Source organism: Aspergillus lentulus (assembly GCF_001445615.1).
Source record: "Aspergillus lentulus DNA, contig: Alt08, strain: IFM 54703, whole genome shotgun sequence".
NCBI lineage: Eukaryota > Fungi > Ascomycota > Eurotiomycetes > Eurotiales > Aspergillaceae > Aspergillus > Aspergillus lentulus.
The window spans coordinates 4,569,873-4,592,154 of record NW_028322118.1 but is presented as its reverse complement, the minus strand read 5'-3'; the positions used below and the strand labels follow the sequence as shown (position 1 = coordinate 4,592,154).

Below are 22,282 nucleotides of genomic sequence, written 5' to 3'. Positions count from 1 at the left end.
CTCACTCTACTACTCCGAAGCTCCGGTATCTGGGATGGACTATAATGGAAGTTAAACCAACTAGAACCCTGACATCCCGTTGCAAGCGATTGGGGTAATGGAAGCCAGGTGATAACCAGCTGTTTGACATATCCAACAACATCCTCTAGCATGCCTTCCCATAGGCTGACATGGTTTTATTGGCCTTGCAGTAGCCTGGATCCTATTATGCAGCGCAATGGTGTATGTGCCGCAGAAGCTACACTCTCGCTAAAGTCGCATTTGAGTCGCCACGCTCAATTCCGTTGATCATTGCATCCTCGGTCATAGACACGGAGTGATTGAGCATGCATTAGACTGTTCGCTAGTGGGCTACGAACTAGCGAGACGAATGATATCCAAGCCGTACAGAAATCGATCGTGTCTTTGCTCAAAATGGAGACGTGATTTATGGGCACCGGTAAAAAGGTATCGGCATGCTGACAGGAACACGACACTAACTTGATGTTACTTTTCTCTCATCGGTACATCTTCTGGAACAGCGTTCTGTGTGATCTATATTTGATACACGGGAATGATATCATGCTGGCACGTTGCCCTGCATCTATCCGTGGTTGTCAGCTAGCCCCCTCTTGCTTCGTTGGAGCGGTCAGCAATTCGAAATTCTTTTACTCGTTCCCTGTCATTCGCGACTCGAGTAACACAGCTCTCGGTGGCTGCCATGCTTTCGCCTTTGTTCAATGGTATGGATCTTGCGACCATTCCAATTCCTTATACTTCTCCTAATTTTCGCTTCTTTCCCTCGCTCTGATTGCATGATTCGGCGCTCATTCCCTTCCTACCTGGACCTAGCTTCATGCGGCATGTCATGAGCGAGGCCCGGACCAAGATTATCTGGTCGATTTTTCAATATCCATCTCAAGCACTTGCAACTTGGAGCCGGCTCTATGGACCGCACTCGTCGTCAGGTTTCCATTTCTTCGGAAAGCTGACTTGCCGATGATCTCGAACCCATGTCTACTGGACTGTTGGGCCGCTTGGGCGTCGCTTCGATGGTTCCTAATCCCTGTCAGCGCAGCCGATCTCCTCTGACTCCGCCGCGTCTCCGACATGGACGAAAGCGGTCGATTCGCCACCAGCAAGGATCTGAACAAGATGAATAGACTCGAAACTCTAGTCGCACAGTCCAGTGACCCTATGGTCTTTTGCTTACGGCATACGGAGAAATCGCCGTTTGGACTGGACAGGGAGGGGCCTTGTTCGACCTGCAAGGCCAAGTTTCTTTTTGCTCATCTAATCTAATCATACCACCTGCGCAGTTATAGAAGTTGTATTAAGACGAGACTGATAAGCAACGCATTTCCTCAATTGAACAGGACCGTTCTTTTAGATGCAGCCAACAGATGTCAGCCAGGCTATACGGATCGCTTGTTTCAGGAATGCAATTGCGTCTACAGTTCTGCCCCTAGTCTTTAATCCTACGCCGCAAGCTCCAAAGCATACAATCATTGTCGTACTCCGTAACTGAGATTGACACAGGACAATGTCATATCGCGCTATGTCGGCGCTGAACCTGGACCCGGAGCATACATCTTGCATAGGAGGGCGGACCGTCTTAACCTGCCGGGACTGCGCAGGTAACGCACCAAGGTACGTTCTGCGTGCCCTTCAGAAAAGTATTGCATCAATTCTGATGACTCACAGAGGAGCCGTATGTGCCAGTTGCAATGGACGCGGCTTTGGCATCTTCATCTGTGCGCATTGCAATCCGGCGGCTGCTGCTCTTACTGCCAGGAATGCAGCCTCATCTACTGAAGCATCTACACTGTCCTCGCCTGCATCACTAAGCCGCAGCTCGTCGACTTCGGTGTCGTCGCGGAATGATCTAGCAGCTGCTCGACCGTGGAGGCGCTTTGGAGATGGCGACGGTGGTCCCGGAGGGGGGAGGATTGGAACGAGTGCTAATACGCCCCGGAGTGTATGATCAGTATAAGTTCTCGGGCATGATTTATTCAGGTACAACGGAATGATTTGCACCGGAGCTACAGTTACACCATGCATAGTGACGCTGGGGTAGTGGCGAAGAGGAGTTTTCAAAATAAAAGATAAAGCGTTGATGCAGACCTGAGTCACTTCACGTGGGAAGATTGGAGACATTCCTTGTATATACTCTCTATCAAGCCAGACAAGAGGTTTCCCTTCCTAAAGGGTCTATGGAAGAGCGTATGATATCAACCACTCACCCTCCGAGGCTGGAGTATAAAAGCTTGGAGAAATTGGACTGGAATACTGTGTGATGTACTCGGGCAGGTCTTCCTTAGATAAACCCATGCTGGGATATATTGTACAGATTTGGAAGGTATCTAGATGTGCAGTAGATGGATGATTGATCTATGAGACTATGATCCACATCTGGACGAGCATGGACTAGCTCTTTTATCTGCCCATAATTCCTTGTCAATACACTGCTTCTTCCAAGGTCAGAATTATTGATGTTCAAGTCTCATCATGCCCTGAAAATCAAGCACAACCCGGTATTATTCCCTTAAGAAGTCATCTGCTGCACGTCCTAGCACTTCCTTATGCATCTGAAATCATAGATGTTCAGACTGATCATGGCGAGAAAATATTTTCCTGAGCTAAATTCCTGGTCTCGAGACAGTTCGTACGTAATTGCACGACAAAAATGAACCTCTAAGGAACCGCCAGTTTGGGGTCTGCAGTATGCAAGGCTGCATGCTTGCGTCTGCCTTGTATAAGTGTCTGCTTGTCATCAATCGAATCTTGGTACTGGCGCATATCCTGTAGATCTATCCTTCCATCTACTTGGATAGACTTGGAATTAGTATGCACCATCTTGCATTCAAGCTTCAAGCTCCAGGTAGATTGAGTATCTCACAGATATGCAGATGCCAAAGTGGCAAGTGGTGATCTGGCAAGTGGTAATCTTGATTACATCTTGCTTAGAATGCACTTCAATAGGTGATATTTTGATTCTGCTCGGAACCCTTGGACATTGTCTATCAAAACCACTTCAGAGGCCCATATCCCTTCAACCAAGATGCCTCCTTGTCTGGAGATTTTATATCCTGCAATCAGAGATCTGCTCATTTTTGGCACAGCCATTTACTTTACCGTGCCCAGGTCCTTATCGCCCTACGGGAGACGAGGCATAGGAAGACCAGTTCTCTAGAAGATTTTGGTGCGCTTTACTACATTTTTTTAAATGACCACATGATATGTCTGCCTTTGTCATGGATCGATCGATTGATGCCGGTATGTGTGACGTCTCTCCTGAATCGATAATGCTTAACGGCCGGCAGTGAAACATCCAATGCAATCAATCTACTCCTAGATTCCCTCATTACCCACTACAATATGATGTCAAAGGTCTGCAAGAGTAAAACTTTATAAAAGAATATGGCAAAGGGAATCCGTACAGTGGCGCATGTGTCCAGCTACTGTCTGTTTGATCAAGTATGAAGCTTTCTTCGATGTAACATCTCGCATCTGCTGGCAGGATAGTTACAAGAAATAGGATACTAGACAGATACGCAAGGAATTTGATCATACTGGCAAGTCATTCCTGTACATGAACGTGGATGAGGATACAAATGTAGACAATCCCAAGCCTGCTCTTCATGGTTACTTATGGAATTGGCCGGAATGAAAGATTTATGCGGTTGCATCCAGGCCAACGAGGACAAAAGTGTGGACATGATTCATCAACATCTAACGCTGTAAGCTCGACGATTCAGTTGACGGAATCATCCTTCGACAATGACCTGCATAGTCAAGGTTCGAATTGGTAGAATAGTCGCAAAACATTACCTGGTCCTAACCACGAACGTGAAGAAAGTCATTCAGGATCAATTCCAGTGGCCAAGACGACTCAGCCGTTTCTGGATAATGGTAAATGTCTCCCTTGCTTTAGCTGCAAACTTTATTGCAACTCGAACATGTCGCACAGTATGTTCGGCATATGCACCCTGGCCTTGTTATGAAGGACCGTAGAGCCAATTGATGTCACTGAATGTCGCCAGCAGTTACTGGGAGACGCTGCTTGGGTATGAAGCTACCAAGTGTCCCATGAACATGTAAGAATGACCAGGAGCAAATGGGTGTCAGCTTAGGCTGGGTTTTATTTATTCAAGACATCAGCTTGTCCATTCCGAGGCTTGTAGAGTGAGCATTGCCAATTCATTACTATGCCGCCGACTATCTTGCTACGACAACATGTTGCATCCAGGTCTTTCTTTGATTCTTCGTGAAGTCATCATTATTGAGATTTGAACAAAGAAGCCGCTTGTTTATATTGTATGCAGCATACTGTCATACATTCCTTCTAGCCAGGTGTAACTGTGTAAGCAAGTAAGGGACGCAAAGGAGCAATCTAGGGATACGAAGTTGCCCGCCGGTATGGTAATGGATGGACCATCTACCTATCATAGTAAACTGTAGAGGGGTATAGTAGATCAAATCGTCATATGTACTCCGGAGATTAGTTGTGATCGCGATCTAAAATATCCAGTGTCTTGGTGATCGTAGATCAGGTGGCTGGATACCCAGATCTACCGCCATTCGACTGGGTAGATGCCTTCCGCTATGTCTCGAACCCCTACGAGAGGATCCTCGTCACAAGAGATGATAACCGCGACCTAAAATCCACTGTCAGTGTGGAAATTGAACTGAGAAGATTATATATCCTTGAATGTACAAAGGCAAGTATATACCGTCGCAGCCGGCAATTATTGTTCTGTAGTGGACCCATAAGTCCTTTGGTCCAAAGTATAAAAAGCGGGGAACCCCGTGGGGAATATGCGGCAGTTCTCGGGATATCCGGTGCATCTTCTCTTGCGTCTCGACATGTTGGCGGCCTCTGGTCCACGTCATGCAATCACACTCATGCTGGACGGCGTATGTATAGTACATATTTCGATGAATGATATAAACGTACATAGACGATGCAGCATAACCCACAACGATCCCTGCGCCCCGTCACTGCAAGAGTAAGCTCGTCACATATATTGTCTTTTTTTTTCCACTATGAAGCGTTTGATATAAAACATCTAGCTCTATGGAAGGAAACGACTACAGATTCACAGGGCTCCTGACGAACAATTCCGGGTGCTGCATAACTGCATTTTCGACTTCTTTGATTGCATCGTAGCCATAAAGCCACGGCTGCACCTCTGGACATGTCCTGGTATCATGTAAGCGGCTGATTGCATGCCGGAAAGTACTATACTCACCATCGACTGGGAAACGCGCCCTTAATCTCCTTTCCAAGTTGAGACAAGAAGACTTCGTCTCTCTTTTCCTGCTCCGGGCCATTTGGCATGTGGAAATCGTGTCTCTGAAAGAATGTCAATGCATTGTAGCGGAAGGAAGGAAATTGCAGACTGACCTGCTTGAAAGTCTCCTTGACAATGGCCTCGCCGCGGGATTTTCGAAGGCTCTCGTACAAGCGGAGGATCTGGGGTAGGTGTGATTTGTTCTTCATGTGGCCGAGTAATCGACCCAGGACTGCGCCGTCTTCGAGAGACGAGTTGGCGCCTTGTGCGAGGTATGGGAGCATGGGATGGCAGGCGTCACCGCTGTGTGGGTTAGATGGTGAATATAGAAGACGAAGTGATGCGTACAGGAAGACCAAGTTTGATTTGTCATTTACCCAGCGTTCCATTTCAGCGTCTGTAAGGTAATAGTTCAGTTCCATAAGTTCCATACTGCAACGGTTTTGTTGCGGATATACTCACGGTGCATCAGCTTCCACTTGTCCACGCTGTCGACGTAGCTGAGGAAGCGATTCAGACTGTCATGTTGTCAGCGTAAGCCAAGGCCAAAAGAAGACAACCTACACTGGATCCCAGCCTTCGAAGAGCTTCCGCATTTCTTCCACCGAGCCAGACTGTCTGGAGACTCCCGGTGGCAGATTATCCGGCACAAGCAACACAATGTTGAACATGCGTCCATTGCGGAGCGAGTAGGCGACCGCATGTGCGCCGGGACCAATCCAGAAATGGCACTCTGGGTTTTCAACCCATGCTCTCAGCTCCGGATCGGAGATTTGGTCCGCACTTAGCACAATTCTGTAGGCCAGGTCGCCAGTAGGAAGCGGCGCATCTTTCTTTCCTAGGAAACACTCTCGGCAGCGAGACCAGAGCCCATCGGCGGCAATGATCAGGTCGCCGGTGTACCGGTTGCCAGCTAGGGTTTTGACCGTTGTTGTATCAAAGTCCATCGAGTCGACTCTCTCGTTGAGATGGAATGTGACGCCGAGCTCCTTTGCACGGGCATACAGGGCTTGCTGGAGGTCCACTCTGTGCAGGTCGATGAACGGGGCGCCATACTTTGCGCGGATATTCTTGTGAAAGGAGGGTTCATTGGCGAGGATCTGACCGGTATAGCGATGGACCGTGAGCGCCGTGGGCTCAGCTGCAGCTTGCCAGATGGAGTTGGGAAGTTGCCAGTACTTGAAGAGTCGTGAGGCGTTGGGAGTTATCTGGAGACCTGCGCCAACCTACTTTATTTAGAAAGACAGTGTGACATGGTCTGTACACGACTGACCTCGACGAGTTCCTTTGCTTGCTCGACTACTTCTACTGTATGTCCGGAGAGTGCGCAGGAGACTGCCGCGGCCAGACCACCAAGGCCAGCACCGGCAATGATAATGTGGAGATGAGCTTGTTCAGAAACCTATTTTGATTCAGCTAATTAATCATGCACGAGAATTGGCAATAGCCGCTCACCATTGTGTTGCATTTGATAGATCCCGCTGATGTGGGGAAGAGTGTCAATGTCGAGGATTTGAAGACTTAACATCCGAGAGAAGCACCTTTTATAATACTTTAAAATAGCTCCCATCAAACAGCCACTAGGCGCCTCCATCAGCCATTCAGCTGGTGGTAAATTGCCGGCCATTATTCCGTAAGGTAGTAGATGACCGCGGAGGCTTACAAGATGCTCGGAAATGCCGAGACTCTTATAGCCGGATATCCCAGTCCGCGGATACGGCCAGAACGGAAAAGTTTGTGCATTTACTATCACAGATATCTCTTTCTATTCTTCCTGGCTCTTGATTCCCGGTGTTTTCGACAAGCGTATATCTCATCGAATACATCAAGCGAATAGTCCTTGCGCAGCACCTTCAATCTATCTTGAGCGTACCTCGGCTCGATCTCCTTTACTGCCGTGAGAAAGTCCTGCGTAGCAAGACCCCCAGTAAACTCTTCCATTTTCAAGCGCTCACAATGGCAGACACATCCTCCCACTCATCGAGCCATTTTCCGATGCTCTGGTTAGTCGGTTTCGACCCCATGAGAATCCTCCATCTCTGCATGACACGCCGCTTCTGATCTTCCACCGAGGGCTCCAGCTTCTATTTCAACTTCCGATACACGTCAACCTCGTTCTCTGACTCGTTGGTGAACCGTTTCAGGTACCTGTCGGCGACTGTCAGGAAAATCGCTTGCCAGATAGTCACTAGACCCGCTTATGTGCGTTCATGTTGTCTCTCTTTTAACTTGTAGACCTTCCATCCTAGCTCCAATTGCTCAGGGGTGGGTTGCGTGCAATTCGCTGGCGAAGTATCACTACCAGCCGGAGGGCCTCCAGGGTAGATCGGGTAAGTTGGTTCATCCGGGTAGGTCTCCTTACCGAGGACATATCCAGGAGTCCAAGGCTGCGAGCAAGGCTGGTGATATGACGGTTCCAGTGCCACCAGTCGTCTTCTGAGTTGTCCAAGAAGGGGGTGTGGGTGGTTACTTCGTAGTTGATGTTGGGTGGATTCGATATAACCTCGCTTCTTCCGGCTTAGGCAATTAGGTTTAGAACCAATGAGTTACACAGAGATGATCTCAATGATGATCCCGAGCCAAGTGGATACCAGAGACTGATTTTGTGTGTCAGGGCAAGCCGGTCTCGTAACTGTCGATCCGCAGGAGAACCACAGCTTGGATATCGCTAGTAAGTTGTATGCAGCGATCAAAGTTGGAACGGGTCCTATTCTTCTCAAACAGGTGGCTATCTAGGGGATCTATATACTCCCGAATCCTGAGTTACACGTATACTAAGGACTTGAATACGTTAATTTTCACTAGATTAAGCGTATAAAGATAGCCTACCTAGATGGCCATTTATTTAACCTGGAGGGCATACAAATCACTCCCTCTAATGACTTCAGAGTCTAGTAGTATATTGATCTTTTCAAGATATACAATCCACTCTATGCAAGTATAGTTGTGAACCGGCCATCTTCTACGCCGTTAGTATAGACAGGACACCACAGGCTATAACTATAACGCAGATTTCTCCCACGTAATCTCCTTCCCATTAATTCCCTCCACAGCCGGAATCAACGGCCGCAGCGCCATCCCGTAATCGCCCCCATTCGGCGTCCTCAACAGCGTATGGATATGGAATTTCTTCGGCTCCTCATTGCCCAAAAACACACCAGAGTGGTGGTCAAACTCGACGAGAATAACCGGGCTCTGGATACGATAGTAGAAGGGATCCTCGTCGCCGAACCCGCCAATCCAGCAGAAGTATGTCTCGTTTTCATACTGGCGCACCTGGGCGAGTTTCAGCTGCCGCGCCCGCGCGGGCAGGTAGAGGAGGTACTGCTCCAGGATGCCATAAAGCAGCTTTTTCTGGGATTCGGTGAGGGAGGGGGCGCGGATGCCCTCGTAGGGGACGACGCGGTTGTCGCGGTATGCGCCGCAGAGGTGGCGCTGGTCATCCTTGTTCCAGCGGCCCGGGGGCATAGCGGGATCGTGCATCTGGGTGAAGATGCGGGCCTGAGATTGTAGCTCGGGAGAGAGAGACTGCATGAGCTGCAGGCCGAGCTGCTCCTCGACTTGCATGATGCGGGTGCCCGCGTAGGGCCCGCTGTCGATCTCGTTGGGCTCGGCGCCGGTGAACCAAGGGGAGGCGACGATCTGGGACTTGTACAGGAAGATGTTGAGGCAGAGGTGGTGGCCGTAGAAGGACCAGCCCCAGGGTCTGTCGGGGGAGGGGCGGCCGAAGAGGACGAAGTTGTAGGAGAACTCGTTCATGACGCGGGGGGAGTCGACTAGCTCGCCGAGGAAGTGGTTGATGCGCATGGCTTTGACGGCCTTGTCGTAGCCTTCGGGGGAGAGCGTCGTCTCGAGGATGTGCATGACAGCGTCGCGGATGGAGGGGGTTACTTCGTCGAGTCGTAGGCCCTTGTGGCTAAGGAGGAATTCCGGGTTGGACCATGTGCGCCATTCGGGCGAGTCGACGTGGTAGCTGAGGGACTGGCGCTGGTTGTCGTCAAGGATCGAGAGCAGCGACTCGGTTGCGGTGACAATGTCCGCGATGGGGACGCCTTCGTCTTGTAATGTGAACAGACCAGGGCGCACGTTTCCTGAGACGTCAGCTACAGCCTTACAGCCTCAGATTCAGAAGGATCGGGCGTACCATCAGTTGTAACACCCTTAAAAGGCTCCTGCAGCAAATCCAACCAATGCACATAAAGCGCATGCAGCCACGGCGGATGGCGCAGTGTCTTGAAATCATGTGCGTACTCATGCGCATCCTGGCTGCGCATCACCTGGAAGCGCTTCAGACCGAGATCCGGGAGATACTGGCGATATTCGCCCGTAGGCTTCTGCGCTTGAGCCAGCTGTTCGGACGACATGGTGGTGGACAGGTTTGAACAAACATAACTATCCGAAATCAGCCAGCAGCCAACGACTTTATTTACTAAACATCCTCTGGCCTGATTGTCGGCTTTTCTCCCCGTGTCGCTGTTGCGTCCTTGCGCTGCAACGTATTTCTCCACACCCACTCTCCCCCCACAGTCCACTCCCACAGTGGAGAGCGGCAAACTGCTTTTCCGCCCTGCCAGTAAGCCCAGTCCCTCACCTCCAAAATCCAGACAGTGTCTTATCAGGCCGTCAGTTCACTCCATAAGCAATCCGATTCTTCGAGTGACTTCCCTACCTGGGAAATTATCCCCGCCCTCCATCTCCATCTCCGCATTCCCCCACGCACGCATCTCGCGAGGGGGAATACTTTCCTGGCGTCATCGCCGGATCGCGATAATCTTATTATCGGCATCTGATGGGTGAAAGATCGTTTCGGTGATCTGAGGTTCCGCTGTCGGTCGGTTGGGTGATTCGGTGCGTCTGTGCCTAGGAGATGCGGCAGTTTTGCCCTCGTTTTGTTCCGTGGTGTGTGTCAGGTATGATCTGATATGGATATCGAGTCGATTGTGGAGGGTGACCTGGACAATGCGGACGTTAATGGAGATAGAACTTAGTATTGTGAAGGTTGATGGGGAAAAAATTCTACATGCAGTGCATTCTAATTGCCATCACGTGGGAAAACAGAATAATTCTTCTTGAAATATCATTACAGCCCTGGATCTAGAATAGCCGTTTGACTGTCAGTGCCCAAACAAGGTGCGTTTTCCGCATATGCCCATAATATTAGAATAAGATACAGGAAGAAAGGCCGTAGATCATAAGACGCCAGTCTGCGCCATGCACCAAATCACAGCAAGAACTCCATTATACGCCTGCCGCCGAAACACAAGACGATGCAACAAGAAAATGCAATTAGCTGGCGACAGCCAGTTGAGCGACCAAGTCCGACGCCACGTCGAGGAAAGGATAGGGGCTGGTGATCTCCTTCTCCTTGTTGAAGTACCGTTTGCTGATGGGATGCCAGTCGGTCTCGCCCTCCGCGCGGATCACGTTCTGGTATCCGTCACACTTGAAGTCGACCATGTAGTTGTTTTCCTCCAGCTGGTACAGCTGGATATCCACAAACACCCACACCCCATGCGAGATTCGTCCAGGCATGTGTGACTGCGTTGCGGAGGATGGGCCGGAGTTGGTCGCATTCTCCATCATGGCAAATGGGTTCTTCTCTTCGGCCGAGTGCGACAAGCCGGAGATGTTGAATCGACGGCGAAGCTCTTCCAAGTCACTCTTGCTGCTCTGCACACTAGCTGAGCGACCCGGTGCCGTGACGCCTTGCTTCAATAGACGCGCCCGGATGAACCAGGAGTCCTTCGGGATGTAGTAGTCGGCCGGAAGATCTGGATATTTCCCTTGCAAAGGTCTTTCTCCTGGTCGCCGCTCAACCCCAATGGGTGTTGTGCCTTCTGTAAACTGATTAGTCGAAGACTGTGAGTCAGTAACTTGGAATAGAACGAACCTGTTTCGGAGGGCTGGATCTCCCACACGCCGCCCTGTGCTGCAATGGCTTTATATAGATAGAGCATAGCCTCGTAGGGTTGATTGCGAGACCGAATACCAAACTGCCATTTGCGGGTTTTCTTGGGCTGCTGGGGTGCACTCCGAGCCTCTGGGGGTTCCAGGCGCAGTTTGTTCAAGTCTATGATGCTACGGGAGTGCGGTTTTAAAGCCCTAGCGGTTGCTTCCTGCTCCTCCGGGGAACGTGCGCCGGAAAGATCGTCGTCGAGACTGGTCTGAGCGCGTTCTTCTCGTAATCGGTCCGCGTCACGCGCCCGTTGCTCCCGCTCCCGCTCCCGTTGTTCCATTAGTTGGTCATGCACATAGGGCAAGCTGGTCGGCAGAATGCGAACGTGGCTGATTCGAGAACTTTCAAAATCATCCGATTCAACCTGTTGTGGTACTTGTGAGGGCTGGCGATGTGAATCATAATGAGGGGATCCTTGAGGACGGGGTGCAGCGGGCCGGCCAACTGCAGGTGCAGTCAAAGGAGTTCGATTCGGGGGAGGTGAAGGTGCGACAGGACCACCCATCAGGTTGTCCTCTGTGGGAGCTGCGGCTGTTAGCTCGATACTGCCCTCAGGGGCTGTGCTTGAGTCGTCACTCACAATTGGTCTGCATCATTTCGTTTTCCACGATTATGAAGAAAGCATCCTTGATGGCACTGGGCTCGGAGCTCTTGAGTGCGTCTTCGATATCCTCCCGCGCATATCCCATGCTCCGTTCCAACTTGGAGATGGCGATCTGGTGGATCTTGTGCTGCACCGAGAGGGGTTTTCCCGGGGCAATCTTCTTAGGGTCGATAGCCTTGTTCGGATCCACCCCAGTAGCAATGAATTCTTCCGGAGGGGGTTGAAGATATTTGGGTAGGTCTTGTAGAAACCAAGGGTCCTGGCGGATCTCGGGGATGGTAATTCGGTGAACAGGGTGGACTTGGAGCATCGATCTGATCAGGCGAGCCGCTCCAGACGAGATATAAGGGGGCATGTGGAAGTTGCCCGCGGCAATCTTCTTGAACAGTGCCGGAATATAGTCGTCGTCAAATGGGAGCCGTCCCACCAGCAAAACATAAAGAATCACACCGCAGCTCCATACGTCGACCTCGGGTCCAGCATAGAGCTTTCCGGAGATAACCTCGGGAGCAGCATAGTTAGGACTGCCGCAGCTGGTCTTGAGGAAGTTCCCATCTGTCATGATGTTGCTCAGCCCAAAATCCGCAATCTTGACATTCTTATCCTTGTCAATAAGCAGGTTCTCCGGCTTCAAATCCCGATGCACGATTTTGTGGCGGTGGCAGTATTCAACAGCACAAATGATCTGCTGAAAGAATTTTCGGGCTTCTGCATCGTTGCATCTGCCTCTTTTGACCAAGTAATCGAACAACTCTCGTTCAGCATACTCGAGGACCATGATGATGTCGGTTTTGGTAGCAATGACGGTGTACCTGCAAAGTTGAAAAGAATTAGTTTAATTCTGTCCGTTAACACAGAGAAGACTGAGACGTGAGCATACAGTTTGATAATATGAGGATGCCGTAGCAATTGCAGATATTGAATCTCCCGCTCCACACGACCAACCATGTCTCTGGACAGCAATTTGCGACGAGAGATGATCTTCAGAGCGACCTGACGGCCGCTAGGTTGATGAATCGCCAGCTTCACCTTTCCGAACGAGCCTTCGCCCAGAATCTTAACTGTCTGGTACTGATCGAGCCGCTGCATGTCCCTCATGGTCGCCGGGGACTGCATGGAGGGGTCGGCGGCGATCCCGGTCGGGCGTGTGGGCGGAGGCATTGCCATGGCAGGATAATTCGAGGCGTTGGGGGGAGGACCGGCCCCAATGGGACATTCACGCTGGCGATCGGAGTTGTAGGAAGGGAGAGAGACAGAAAGGTCCTCGTCGTCAAAGGCAGCTGCCATTGCTGGTCGGGAGGACGGACAGGACAACGTGACGTGATGGATTTCTCCGGGCGGTCCCAACGGTCCGTCCTGCTGACTTTCCAGCTTTTTTTGCCCACCCCAGCTAATTTTGCTCCCCTTTTGGTCTGGAACCGACTAAAATCTCGTCTAGAATTATGGAGACGTCAATAAAAGTAATAATAATAGCAACCGAAAGTGATAGTCCCCCACGAGGCCACCGAACCAGGAGTTCAGGGTGAAAGTGGAGCGGAGACAAACCGAGCGGCGGGAGGTTCCTATTATTTTTGAGAGTTCCTCCTGTGTTGACCGGTTAAAGTAGAGGAAGCGAGGGAGGATACCCTCGAATAGTGATGGATATGAGGGATTATGGCGTGGAAAATTCGGTCTGCCAGTTGAAATAGAAGGCAGTCAAGAAGAGAAATAGACTGGAAATGAGGGGAAAGGAAGGACAGAATATGAAGAAGCGTCATAGACTTAAATCATACATCTAAGGACAAATCGTGAGCTGTTCCCGCGGGGGATCTGATCCCTCATATAAAGATCCGGGGAGTACATTAGTACCTAACTCCAAGACATTCAAGAGATCAAACAAATCAATCTGATGCCCTGTTATTCGCTGGGTGTTTTACAGTGACAGCAGCGCGAACTCATATAACAGTTTCTCCTGTCATTTATGCTTAGCCTCCATTCTTGCCTACATTCCCATCATTTCCTGCCTGTCAAGGGAGCCTGGTTAAATGGCAAATCTCCCTGGTCTGTCTGAGCATAATCCCAGATACAAACCGTCACTCGATATATCTGCGTCAACCCAGCCGATCAATCCATGGTTGCCCTATCTTAACCAAGATTCATCCTGGTCGTCATACTAGAGTCTACACAGTGAGAACTACGAAGGCATTCTGATGACTGATTCTCTTGAATGATGGATCCTTGATTCTCCAGTTGCTGAGCCAAGATGGTTGCCCGCGTTTGTGTCTTGAACTGTCTAATCAACTTAAGCAGTTCTGGCGGAATTTTCCGAACCTTACTGGATGACTCGATCCAACAAGGCTAAGGGATCATCGGGCTTATATCGGGTCCGTGCTATATTTCAGATTGGCTGATATATTGAGAACATCCTAATATATCAGTCAGCCTGGATAGTAAGACACAGATGTGGAGGCTGTACCATACTAAAACCCTTGAGATGGGCGGTCTCGACTACACTTAGCACGTTTCAGCCGTGCGGCACAGCACCTTGCAGCACCGGCTTCAAGAGACCATACTAAAGCAGGAAAGGTCCCTGTCTTCACGAACCATGCGGAGATTGCTAGTGAGCTTAGCAAGAGGGCTGTGAGCCTTATGCTGCCCTTTTTGCTGTTGGTTTTTCTGTTTGAACGGGCCAGGTCTGTTTGGCCTGGTCGATGCATCATGTCTTGGCTGGGCTAGTTAGAAGAAGTAGTGTAACATTATAAATGGGGACGGGGATGCTATTGAAGCGAAATTCTTCGGTTCTTACAAGTCATTCTACTTCATCAATCATGGGTGTACTGGTTTTCTTTATCTTTGCTCTCACTGTTCTGAGCGATGTCAGCGCTGCCAGAGTGAGATCACTCTCCAGAGAGACTCAGCCGTTCAACTTCCCCAAGGCAAGACGTCTCTCTGCTGCGGTTTCTCGTTCAAAACTTCAATCCAGAGCAGAGTTTGCATCCAATCTTCTCAGAAGGGAAGCAAGTTTTGACTTCCTCCATGGTGATCAAGATCCCGAATCGGTCTTTGTGGCCACCTTAGACGTCAAGTCGCAGTCACCCATTCTGGCTTTAGAGGAGTTGGATGACTCCGTCCAAGGTGTGACCTGCAAGGAATCGCAAATAGACATATCTTTTGAGTCAATTGAGCAAGTCCGCTCAGTCCATCGAGAACTCGAGCAGATAGATGGGTTCATCCTAGTCACCTCACATATTGGGTGTAATCCTGATGGAGCAAGGTCAACATACCGGTCGGTACCTCGAATATCTACATAAGGGAGCATCATTAATGGTGTATAGAGTCACCAAGGCCGCAATTGACTCGACTCGCAACGTGCTGTCACTAGGGAAATCCGACTGTGGCTGGCAAGACGCATTTCACACAACTCGAGTCTCTTTTTCACGCAGACATCCATCCGAAGTCCGGAGACGTTCGAACACGTTTATGAAGAGACAGCAGCAGTCGCAGCCTGAACCACCGGAAACAACAAAAACAATGGGAGGGTCTGCTCAGACTCCGACGGTCACATTTCCTGCGCCTAGCGCAACGTCGGGGCTCGCCTCAACGTCGAAGAAGGAACTCAATGAGCATTATGTGGACCAAAAGATATTTCCCCCTGACATTCCTGCGGCGGACACGCTTCTGTAAGTGCATTCAACCGCAGTTCATCCGGATCCAAGCCGAGAAGAAAAGCTCATTTTTCAGACCGTCAGGACTCACAGTGACTTGCAAGAATTGCTCCCTGGAAGGCAACGTCATCTTAAACAAAGGCTCTTTCGAGATTTCTGAAGTTGATGGGTTCATGGATGCCGTCAACAACACCATCGCTTTCTTTGACCATGGCAGCATTGAAGTAATTGCAAACGGGCTCTTTGCGCAGGTCGAACTTGAGTTCGATCTTTCTGCGAGTCAGGATCTGGTCTCCGTTACGGCTCAGCTTCCTGCTATTCCCCTCATTCCTTTCGAGGTATGTTCGCTCAGAAGACTGCAAGAGCCGGTCACTGATGTGTAGTAGATTCCCGGAGTCCTCGTTTTTGGCCCGATGATAGTGGCGGAGTTTGACATGAGTTTGAGCCTTGCCCAGAACATTGGCTTCTCATATGGCTTCAACCTCTCCGTTAGTTCCCCTCCACATTCCATCCTTTCTTCCTTACACTGACTTGTGCACAGGTCCCTGCAAATTCCAAAGTGGAGCTGAATATGGACGAGATCTCAAACTCCTCAATCACAGGCTTGTAAGCTAACCTCGCGATTTCACCAATCCTTCAACTAACCGCTGTTTAGTGACAAAACAACCGTCCATGCCTTGCCATTTCAAGCAAAAGCCGCTCTGGTTTCCCTTATAGCCAGTATCGGCTTCAAACCTCAGGTCCTCCTCGGCATCAACACGGCAGTAGGAAGTGTCCAGGGAGGAGTCGGCGCCTTTCTCGAACTACCCAAAGTTTCTGTCAATGTGACACAGCTCAGTAACGTCAACGAGAAGTGCGAAGCCGTCTCAAATGGCGATGGTAAGCTTACATCAATGCTGGACAATATTTTTGGGAACTTTACGAATATTGTTCCCACCGTGGACATCAATCTGGGAGCCCTGGCGAATTTCGAGGTTGACGTCCCCCGCGTCTTCACCGAAACAGCTGCTGTGCAAACCGTATTGGCTTCAACTTCATATCCCCTGCCGACGGCGTGCTTGCAGTTTGACTCGGAGAGCGGCGAATACAGTTCTCCTACTCCGACTCATACTCCTACTCCGGCATCGTCTGCTGTAGGTAAGGTTGCGACAGCTGAGGCGAAGAAAAGCCGGGCTGCTTTTGTGGGGATCAACCGCGGTTTGGTGTTATTAACAGTAATTGCGAGTTTGTGCGTCTCGTAGTGTTGAAAAATTGGAAGAATGTATAGTCTGGGATACTCATTATATGTTGTAGCCTCAACATTAGTATATATTTCTCGGCAGTTTTTGCGACGTTGCCACTAACACTGTTTGGCGAGATCGTAGAGTCAGAGTAGTCATAACGAGCGTCATAGAGATCAGCCCGGTAATATCCCATTACCCTACATATGCATGTGCTTCACACCAGCCCACACTGAACCAGTGATGCTACTCTTTAGATAGGCATCTCGGTCTCAGGTTACTTAGACTACGGAGTATGAGTCACATGAAACTTCGGGAGCTGCATGAGATTTATCGATCAGCCAATCAGATGCTACAAACAAGAAGGTGGGGGAGGCCGTCGGGGTCCCAAAGCGGTTTAGGGGGCGCAACAGGCGGGGACCTAAAAGAGGAAAGGCGGGTGCCTTAAGTTGGTGACTGAGGCTGTGAAGGGTAATAAGGTAGTCAGTTTCCTCGTATCTGGCTCGAGTTGAACACCCTTCCTTCATCTTCAGGCATCTCTTTCTCTTCATCCTTCGTTCTTCGCATCCTCTCCTCCTCCTTAATCAGAGCACACGACTGTTCACCTAGGTTGCACGACCTTCTGCCTTTTGGCGAGCTAAATCCTCGAAAAGTACATTCCTTCACTCTCGCAAGACCGTAAATAGCCGAGATCTCATCTCGAAGACGGACGGCTTCATCTCTAATATTAATCAATCTTTATTGTCATTCAGCATTATCTTTATCATTCAGCGTCATTTTTAGTGCACTCGAAGCAATGTCTGCCAACCAATCGCTGTATCACATGGAGACCCCTGCTCGCGCTGAGCAGTGGGTTGACTTTGACAACTCATTCGAGTTTGCATCAGGGTATCTGGAGAGCAATCCACCCTCGCTGGACTCGATTTCTCCAAAAGACTTGGAGTTGGTCTACAGTGATGCAGACGCGCTGAACTGGGACTCGGAAGCCGCTCAATGGCCTCAGTCAGCCTTCTCCGACCTCGTCGCCTTCGAGGACCCTTTAATAGGGAGTGCAGAAATGCCATTGGACATGGCTGGCTTCCCCGAGAATGTTCCTCCACTACCATCATTTCCCGAAGTGGAGTGCTCTGCGTCGACATTTGATGCGACATGGTCATCATTCGACGCCTCAAATATTGAAGAAACCTTCTACTCACCTTCGACCTACCGACAACTGATCGAATCTCAGGCAGCTGCTGACCCGCGCTGCTTCTCGAAAAAGGAAAAGCGTCTCGAAGCTTCCATTGCTTTGCACCTGCAGCGCTTGCAAGACGCTGCAACGGCTGATTTCAATCTGTCTTCAGAGTCATGCGGCAGCTTTTCCTCTCCATGCTGGCCCGACTCTGCTGCAGGAAGCGCATCTGAGCCGCAGTCTCGTGGAAGCCCGTCCAGCACATCAGCCTCTGAACCCTCCGCCAAGTCATCTACCCCACCCTCTTCAAGACCAAGCCCGGCCAACGGTGGAGTTGAGTTGGTGCTTGATTTGAATATGAACACGACCACCAATCTGCCGAAAAAACAGAAACCACGGTCCCAAGCTCAGAAAGAAAACTACATCAAAGTTCGGAAACATGGGGCCTGCGAGAAACATCGAAAACAACATAAGCGGGTAAGTCCTGCATCGTTGGCCCAGATTATATCATGCTAATGGTCTACAGTGCAATTGCCTCGACAAGTCTGCTTCTCGTGTTCTGAACAACTCTGCCGTGGCAGCGCTAGCCCAATCTACCAAGGTCCGACTGGACGTCAGAAACACCGGCCAGAACGTTATTGTAACCAAGCGCCTCGGCCCCAATACCCTGCCGACTCTACCACCCACAACTTTGGACAGGAGTCGTGCGGTCAAAGCGGTACCTGCATCTGTTCAACCAAGCACTGCGATTTCGCCAACGGTAAAGGCGAATGTACAACGTGTGCAACGTACTGTTCACGATTCCGCTGGACGTGTAAACACCGTGATCTCGCCAACGGCTTCGACGAATTTCCGACCCTCGGAGCGCTCCGCTCACAGTTCGGCTGGACGTGCAAACACGGCCGTTTCGTGGACGCCCGCACCAAATGCCCAAGTCATGGGGCGTATCGTTCAAAATTCTGGTGGACAAGTTATTTCACCGAAATCTCCAGTGAATGTACAACGTTCAGAACGTTCGGCCCAGAATTCTGCCGGACGGCAAAACACCGCGCACACGCATGTACAAGTCTGTCAGTCGCCCAAGTTGGCACGACCTTGGCGTACAGACGGCCACACTTCGGCGGTGTCTGGTCCACTGGTAACCCAGAACGCCCAAACGGCGACTGCTGGATTCCGTGGCCGGCAAGATGGTGCTGTCCATGCTGTTCAATTCACTCCGGGTCTACTCCGCGAGTCTTCTGGTGTACTCCGGCCGTTCAGATACAAAACGACGTCCCAGAACGTTGGAAAGCTGGTCAAGGACCAAAGCACCCAGGCAAACAAGCAGGCAAAGGGCAAAGAAAACTTCTGGTTCGACAGTTGGACGTGGACTCTACCTGGAAGCCGAGCAGAGGTGGTCCAAAATTCCACTGTTGCCGAATATGCTGGTGCGGTTGTTCGCAACACCGCCCTGGCGTTCTTGGCCTTCTGGCAATCATCTACCTCGCTCACTTCGTGGGCAGGAGTACTCCTTGGCCGGTTAGTTCTATCCTCTTCTCGTCAGCATATGCTAGCCAGGAAAGGATTGGGACTGGCTTAAGGTTGCCAGCCCTCGGTATCGTCTGACCTTTAGCGTTTCCGTCCTTGTGCTTGATGCTTGATTGTGGAGTTCTTTAGCGACTGTACCTTGATATCCCGATATACATTAAAAGTTGTATCTGAATAGATTTTTTTGTCATCTCATGGAGACTGTGTCTAAAATATAGATCGCTACGACGAATGTACTTGTTCTTTAACAATCTTTATCTGACATAAGACGCGTCCAGAGCCCCGACTCCGTGAAGCAACTCAGGGAATAGAAGCTAAATAGTTATATAATCGACACTAGTTAATAGTATGGCCTTAACTACAACCATGGTCTCTAGTTCTGGTTATCGTGGCTATTGACCTAGAATTCTAGACTCCGCATGAGCAAAGCATGGTACCGAATGTGGAGGCGGAGATTCGCCATTGTTATGATGCGATGATGTCAAGCGGCTTCTCCTCGCCACGGGAAGTATATAAACAACGACTGCACGCACCTTTTTTGCAATACATACATGCTGTAAATATCGTGCAGATTTATACACATAGGTTGCATATAACATAGCTTGGCATTAAACTGTAAAAAAAGAAGAAAGGAAAGAAAACAAAATGACCGACTCCTACACCAGCTCCTACTACTACAGCTCCTCCACCAACACCACCAACGGCAACACCACCACCGGCCACCGGTACACGACCACCTCGCATACCGATCCCGACGGGAACACGGTGGTCCGCACCGCGCACCAAGACCTCGGCCAGCCGGCCGTCGTCGAGGAGCGCCGCTACGACCGCACCGGGCAGGAGCAGCAGATGCTGGCGTCTGGGTCGGAGACGCTCCCCGGCGGGGTTAGGCGGATAACAGACCTGGACGAGGAGACGGGGGCGACGACCTACGACGCGGGGACGCAGTATGGGATTCCGACGGGAGGGACCGAGAATGAGCGCGATGAGAGGAGCCGCGGCGATGAGTGGTGGAGTTCGTCGGTGGGGAGATCGTCGTACGATATCGGGACCCCTTTACCTGGTGCTAGGACTTACAATGCGTACACAGGGGCGTATGAGGAGCAGCGTGCCGATTACGATGCCGATGGGGTGCCGCGATACCGGTACCGAGGCCGGGGACGTGGGCAGAGTGGGTATTCGGCTGAGCAGAAGGCTAGTCGGGAGTTTGAGACGGATCAGGGGACGAGGTTGAAGAGAGAGACGGATGTGAAAATGTCGGATTTGTTGTAGTTGTCATATATGTTGAATAGATGTACAGAATGGACGTCGTGCAAGTCGTGAGCAAAGTCGTCGTAACTCGTAGCAATGTATCTGTTGATAGAGGCTATACCCTGATTCTTCCCTCGGTCCATCTCGCTCGTGCTCTCTCAAACGCCCACGGCAGCTGAAACACCCAGTGGCAAAGCATGCCCGCCACGAAGCCGATGGCATCATTCTTAAATCCCACTAACAAACCCACGGTAACCATCATGACGGTCCACCGCCTCTTCCGCTCGATATCACTGAGCATGGGCCCGATTTCATGCTCGCTATCGCCTATTAGTCCTTGCCCAAACCCGGCGATATCCCTGGCGCCAGTGGTGTTGAGACTTTCGCCGACGCTAACCAGCTCCAGACCGGCAGCGATGACCATCACACCGAGCAGCGCGGAAGGAAACCGCTTCAGCAGCCCGACCAGAGTCTCCCCAAAGAAAACGCCAATCACCAGTTTCAACAGCCCTAGGAAGATGACACTCGAGCCAGAACGGGCCCCAAATCGGTACTGCGCCGCTAACCCACCAGAGCCATGGCAGACCGGCATCGCCCCGAACCAGCACCCAACGAGATTCATCCCAGCCACACTCAACCCGATGGCCGTGATGGACGGCGTCTTCACCTGTGGCAACAGATCGCCCGCCAGATGCACGACCGCCACAATCGAGTTGAGCGTGGTCAGCGGGATCTGCCCGACCCCCGCATCCAGCGCGCCAATTTTCCACTCCGACATCCCGGGAATCACCACGAACGGACGCCAGATCTCCAGCGACGGCAGATTCGCCGCCAAAGCCGACTGCACAAGCGCAAACGCCAATCCCAGGGTGAACACGATCAGCGCATACGGCACATTGCGATAGACGTTTGTGAATAGCAGAAAGACAAACGCTGCGATGGCCCACAGACGATTATCCGCCCACGAAGGCTGGAACCACCCCAGCGGTGCGAGAGTCTTCCCCGCCGCGGCGATGACCAAGGACAACCCCGCGCCGACCTGGATCCCCTTGATGACCGGGATGGGGATCACATTGGCAAACCAGTGAAGGAGACCGGTCACACTGAAGAACAGGATGCATGCACCTACAAAAACCCCGGCAGCAGCGATGGTGCCGTTGCTGAAGGATCGGGCAATGGCTACCGCAGCAATAGCCTTCATAGGCTGCACGGGCAGTGGGATCCCAAAGAACATACCGGTCAGGATGTTAAAGATGCCGGAGAATATTAGCGTACTGGACAGCGAGACGGTCCCATTGACAGCCAGGGCGATGGCGATGGGAAGAAAGGTTCCCAGATCGCCAAGCGAACCGGAGATCTCGGAAACATAGTGATTTCGGAAGGTTCGCAGGTTGTGCGAGGATATCTCGCGAAAAGTTTCAATCCTCATAGTGAATCATCCACTTGAACTGATCAAGCGATGTTTGTCGAGAGATGTCGAGAAAGAAAATATGGGGGACTATTTGATAAGTGGAGGAACCATGGACAAAAGTGAAGAAAACAAGGATGACGCGGAGTCATGTGGCCCCCACGTTGACTGAACCTTCTCCAAGATTCAAAGCAAGATAAGCTAGGCGATCCACGATCAGGAGATCCA

General features: G+C 50.8%; 7 protein-coding genes across 7 annotated transcripts; 3 read left to right on the top strand and 4 right to left on the bottom strand.

Annotated features, from left to right (window-relative positions):
* Positions 1-5,070: 5,070 nt before the first annotated feature.
* On the bottom strand, positions 5,071-6,731 carry ALT_4684 (putative monooxygenase; the record flags this gene model as incomplete). Its single annotated transcript, XM_089599779.1, has 7 exons — positions 5,071-5,182; positions 5,232-5,335; positions 5,387-5,670; positions 5,736-5,791; positions 5,838-6,499; positions 6,547-6,675; positions 6,729-6,731. The coding sequence occupies 7 exons, from the start codon at positions 6,729-6,731 to the stop codon at positions 5,071-5,073; spliced, it is 1,350 nt and encodes a 449-aa protein (XP_089456117.1).
* Positions 6,732-8,273: 1,542 nt separating this feature from the next.
* ALT_4683 (DUF3500 domain-containing protein) lies at positions 8,274-9,637 on the bottom strand (the record flags this gene model as incomplete). Its single annotated transcript, XM_033556796.1, has 2 exons — positions 8,274-9,364; positions 9,418-9,637. The coding sequence occupies 2 exons, from the start codon at positions 9,635-9,637 to the stop codon at positions 8,274-8,276; spliced, it is 1,311 nt and encodes a 436-aa protein (XP_033412687.1).
* Positions 9,638-10,559: 922 nt separating this feature from the next.
* On the bottom strand, positions 10,560-13,120 carry ALT_4682 (serine/threonine-protein kinase; the record flags this gene model as incomplete). Its single annotated transcript, XM_033556795.1, has 4 exons — positions 10,560-11,110; positions 11,164-11,754; positions 11,810-12,645; positions 12,714-13,120. 4 exons carry the CDS (start codon positions 13,118-13,120, stop codon positions 10,560-10,562), a joined length of 2,385 nt encoding a protein of 794 aa, XP_033412686.1.
* A 1,520-nt stretch (positions 13,121-14,640) lies between these two features.
* ALT_4681 (putative GPI anchored protein) lies at positions 14,641-16,718 on the top strand (the record flags this gene model as incomplete). Its single annotated transcript, XM_033556794.1, has 6 exons — positions 14,641-15,098; positions 15,148-15,492; positions 15,554-15,815; positions 15,864-15,965; positions 16,019-16,083; positions 16,133-16,718. The coding sequence occupies 6 exons, from the start codon at positions 14,641-14,643 to the stop codon at positions 16,716-16,718; spliced, it is 1,818 nt and encodes a 605-aa protein (XP_033412685.1).
* A 775-nt stretch (positions 16,719-17,493) lies between these two features.
* Positions 17,494-19,447, top strand: ALT_4680 (uncharacterized protein; the record flags this gene model as incomplete). Its single annotated transcript, XM_033556793.2, has 2 exons — positions 17,494-18,345; positions 18,395-19,447. The coding sequence occupies 2 exons, from the start codon at positions 17,494-17,496 to the stop codon at positions 19,445-19,447; spliced, it is 1,905 nt and encodes a 634-aa protein (XP_033412684.2).
* A 593-nt stretch (positions 19,448-20,040) lies between these two features.
* On the top strand, positions 20,041-20,667 carry ALT_4679 (uncharacterized protein; the record flags this gene model as incomplete). The annotated part of the gene is made up of 1 exon (XM_033556792.1): positions 20,041-20,667. One exon carries the CDS (start codon positions 20,041-20,043, stop codon positions 20,665-20,667), a length of 627 nt encoding a protein of 208 aa, XP_033412683.1.
* A 94-nt stretch (positions 20,668-20,761) lies between these two features.
* ALT_4678 (putative sulfate/molybdate transporter) lies at positions 20,762-22,075 on the bottom strand (the record flags this gene model as incomplete). Its single annotated transcript, XM_033556791.1, has 1 exon — positions 20,762-22,075. One exon carries the CDS (start codon positions 22,073-22,075, stop codon positions 20,762-20,764), a length of 1,314 nt encoding a protein of 437 aa, XP_033412682.1.
* Positions 22,076-22,282: the final 207 nt, after the last annotated feature.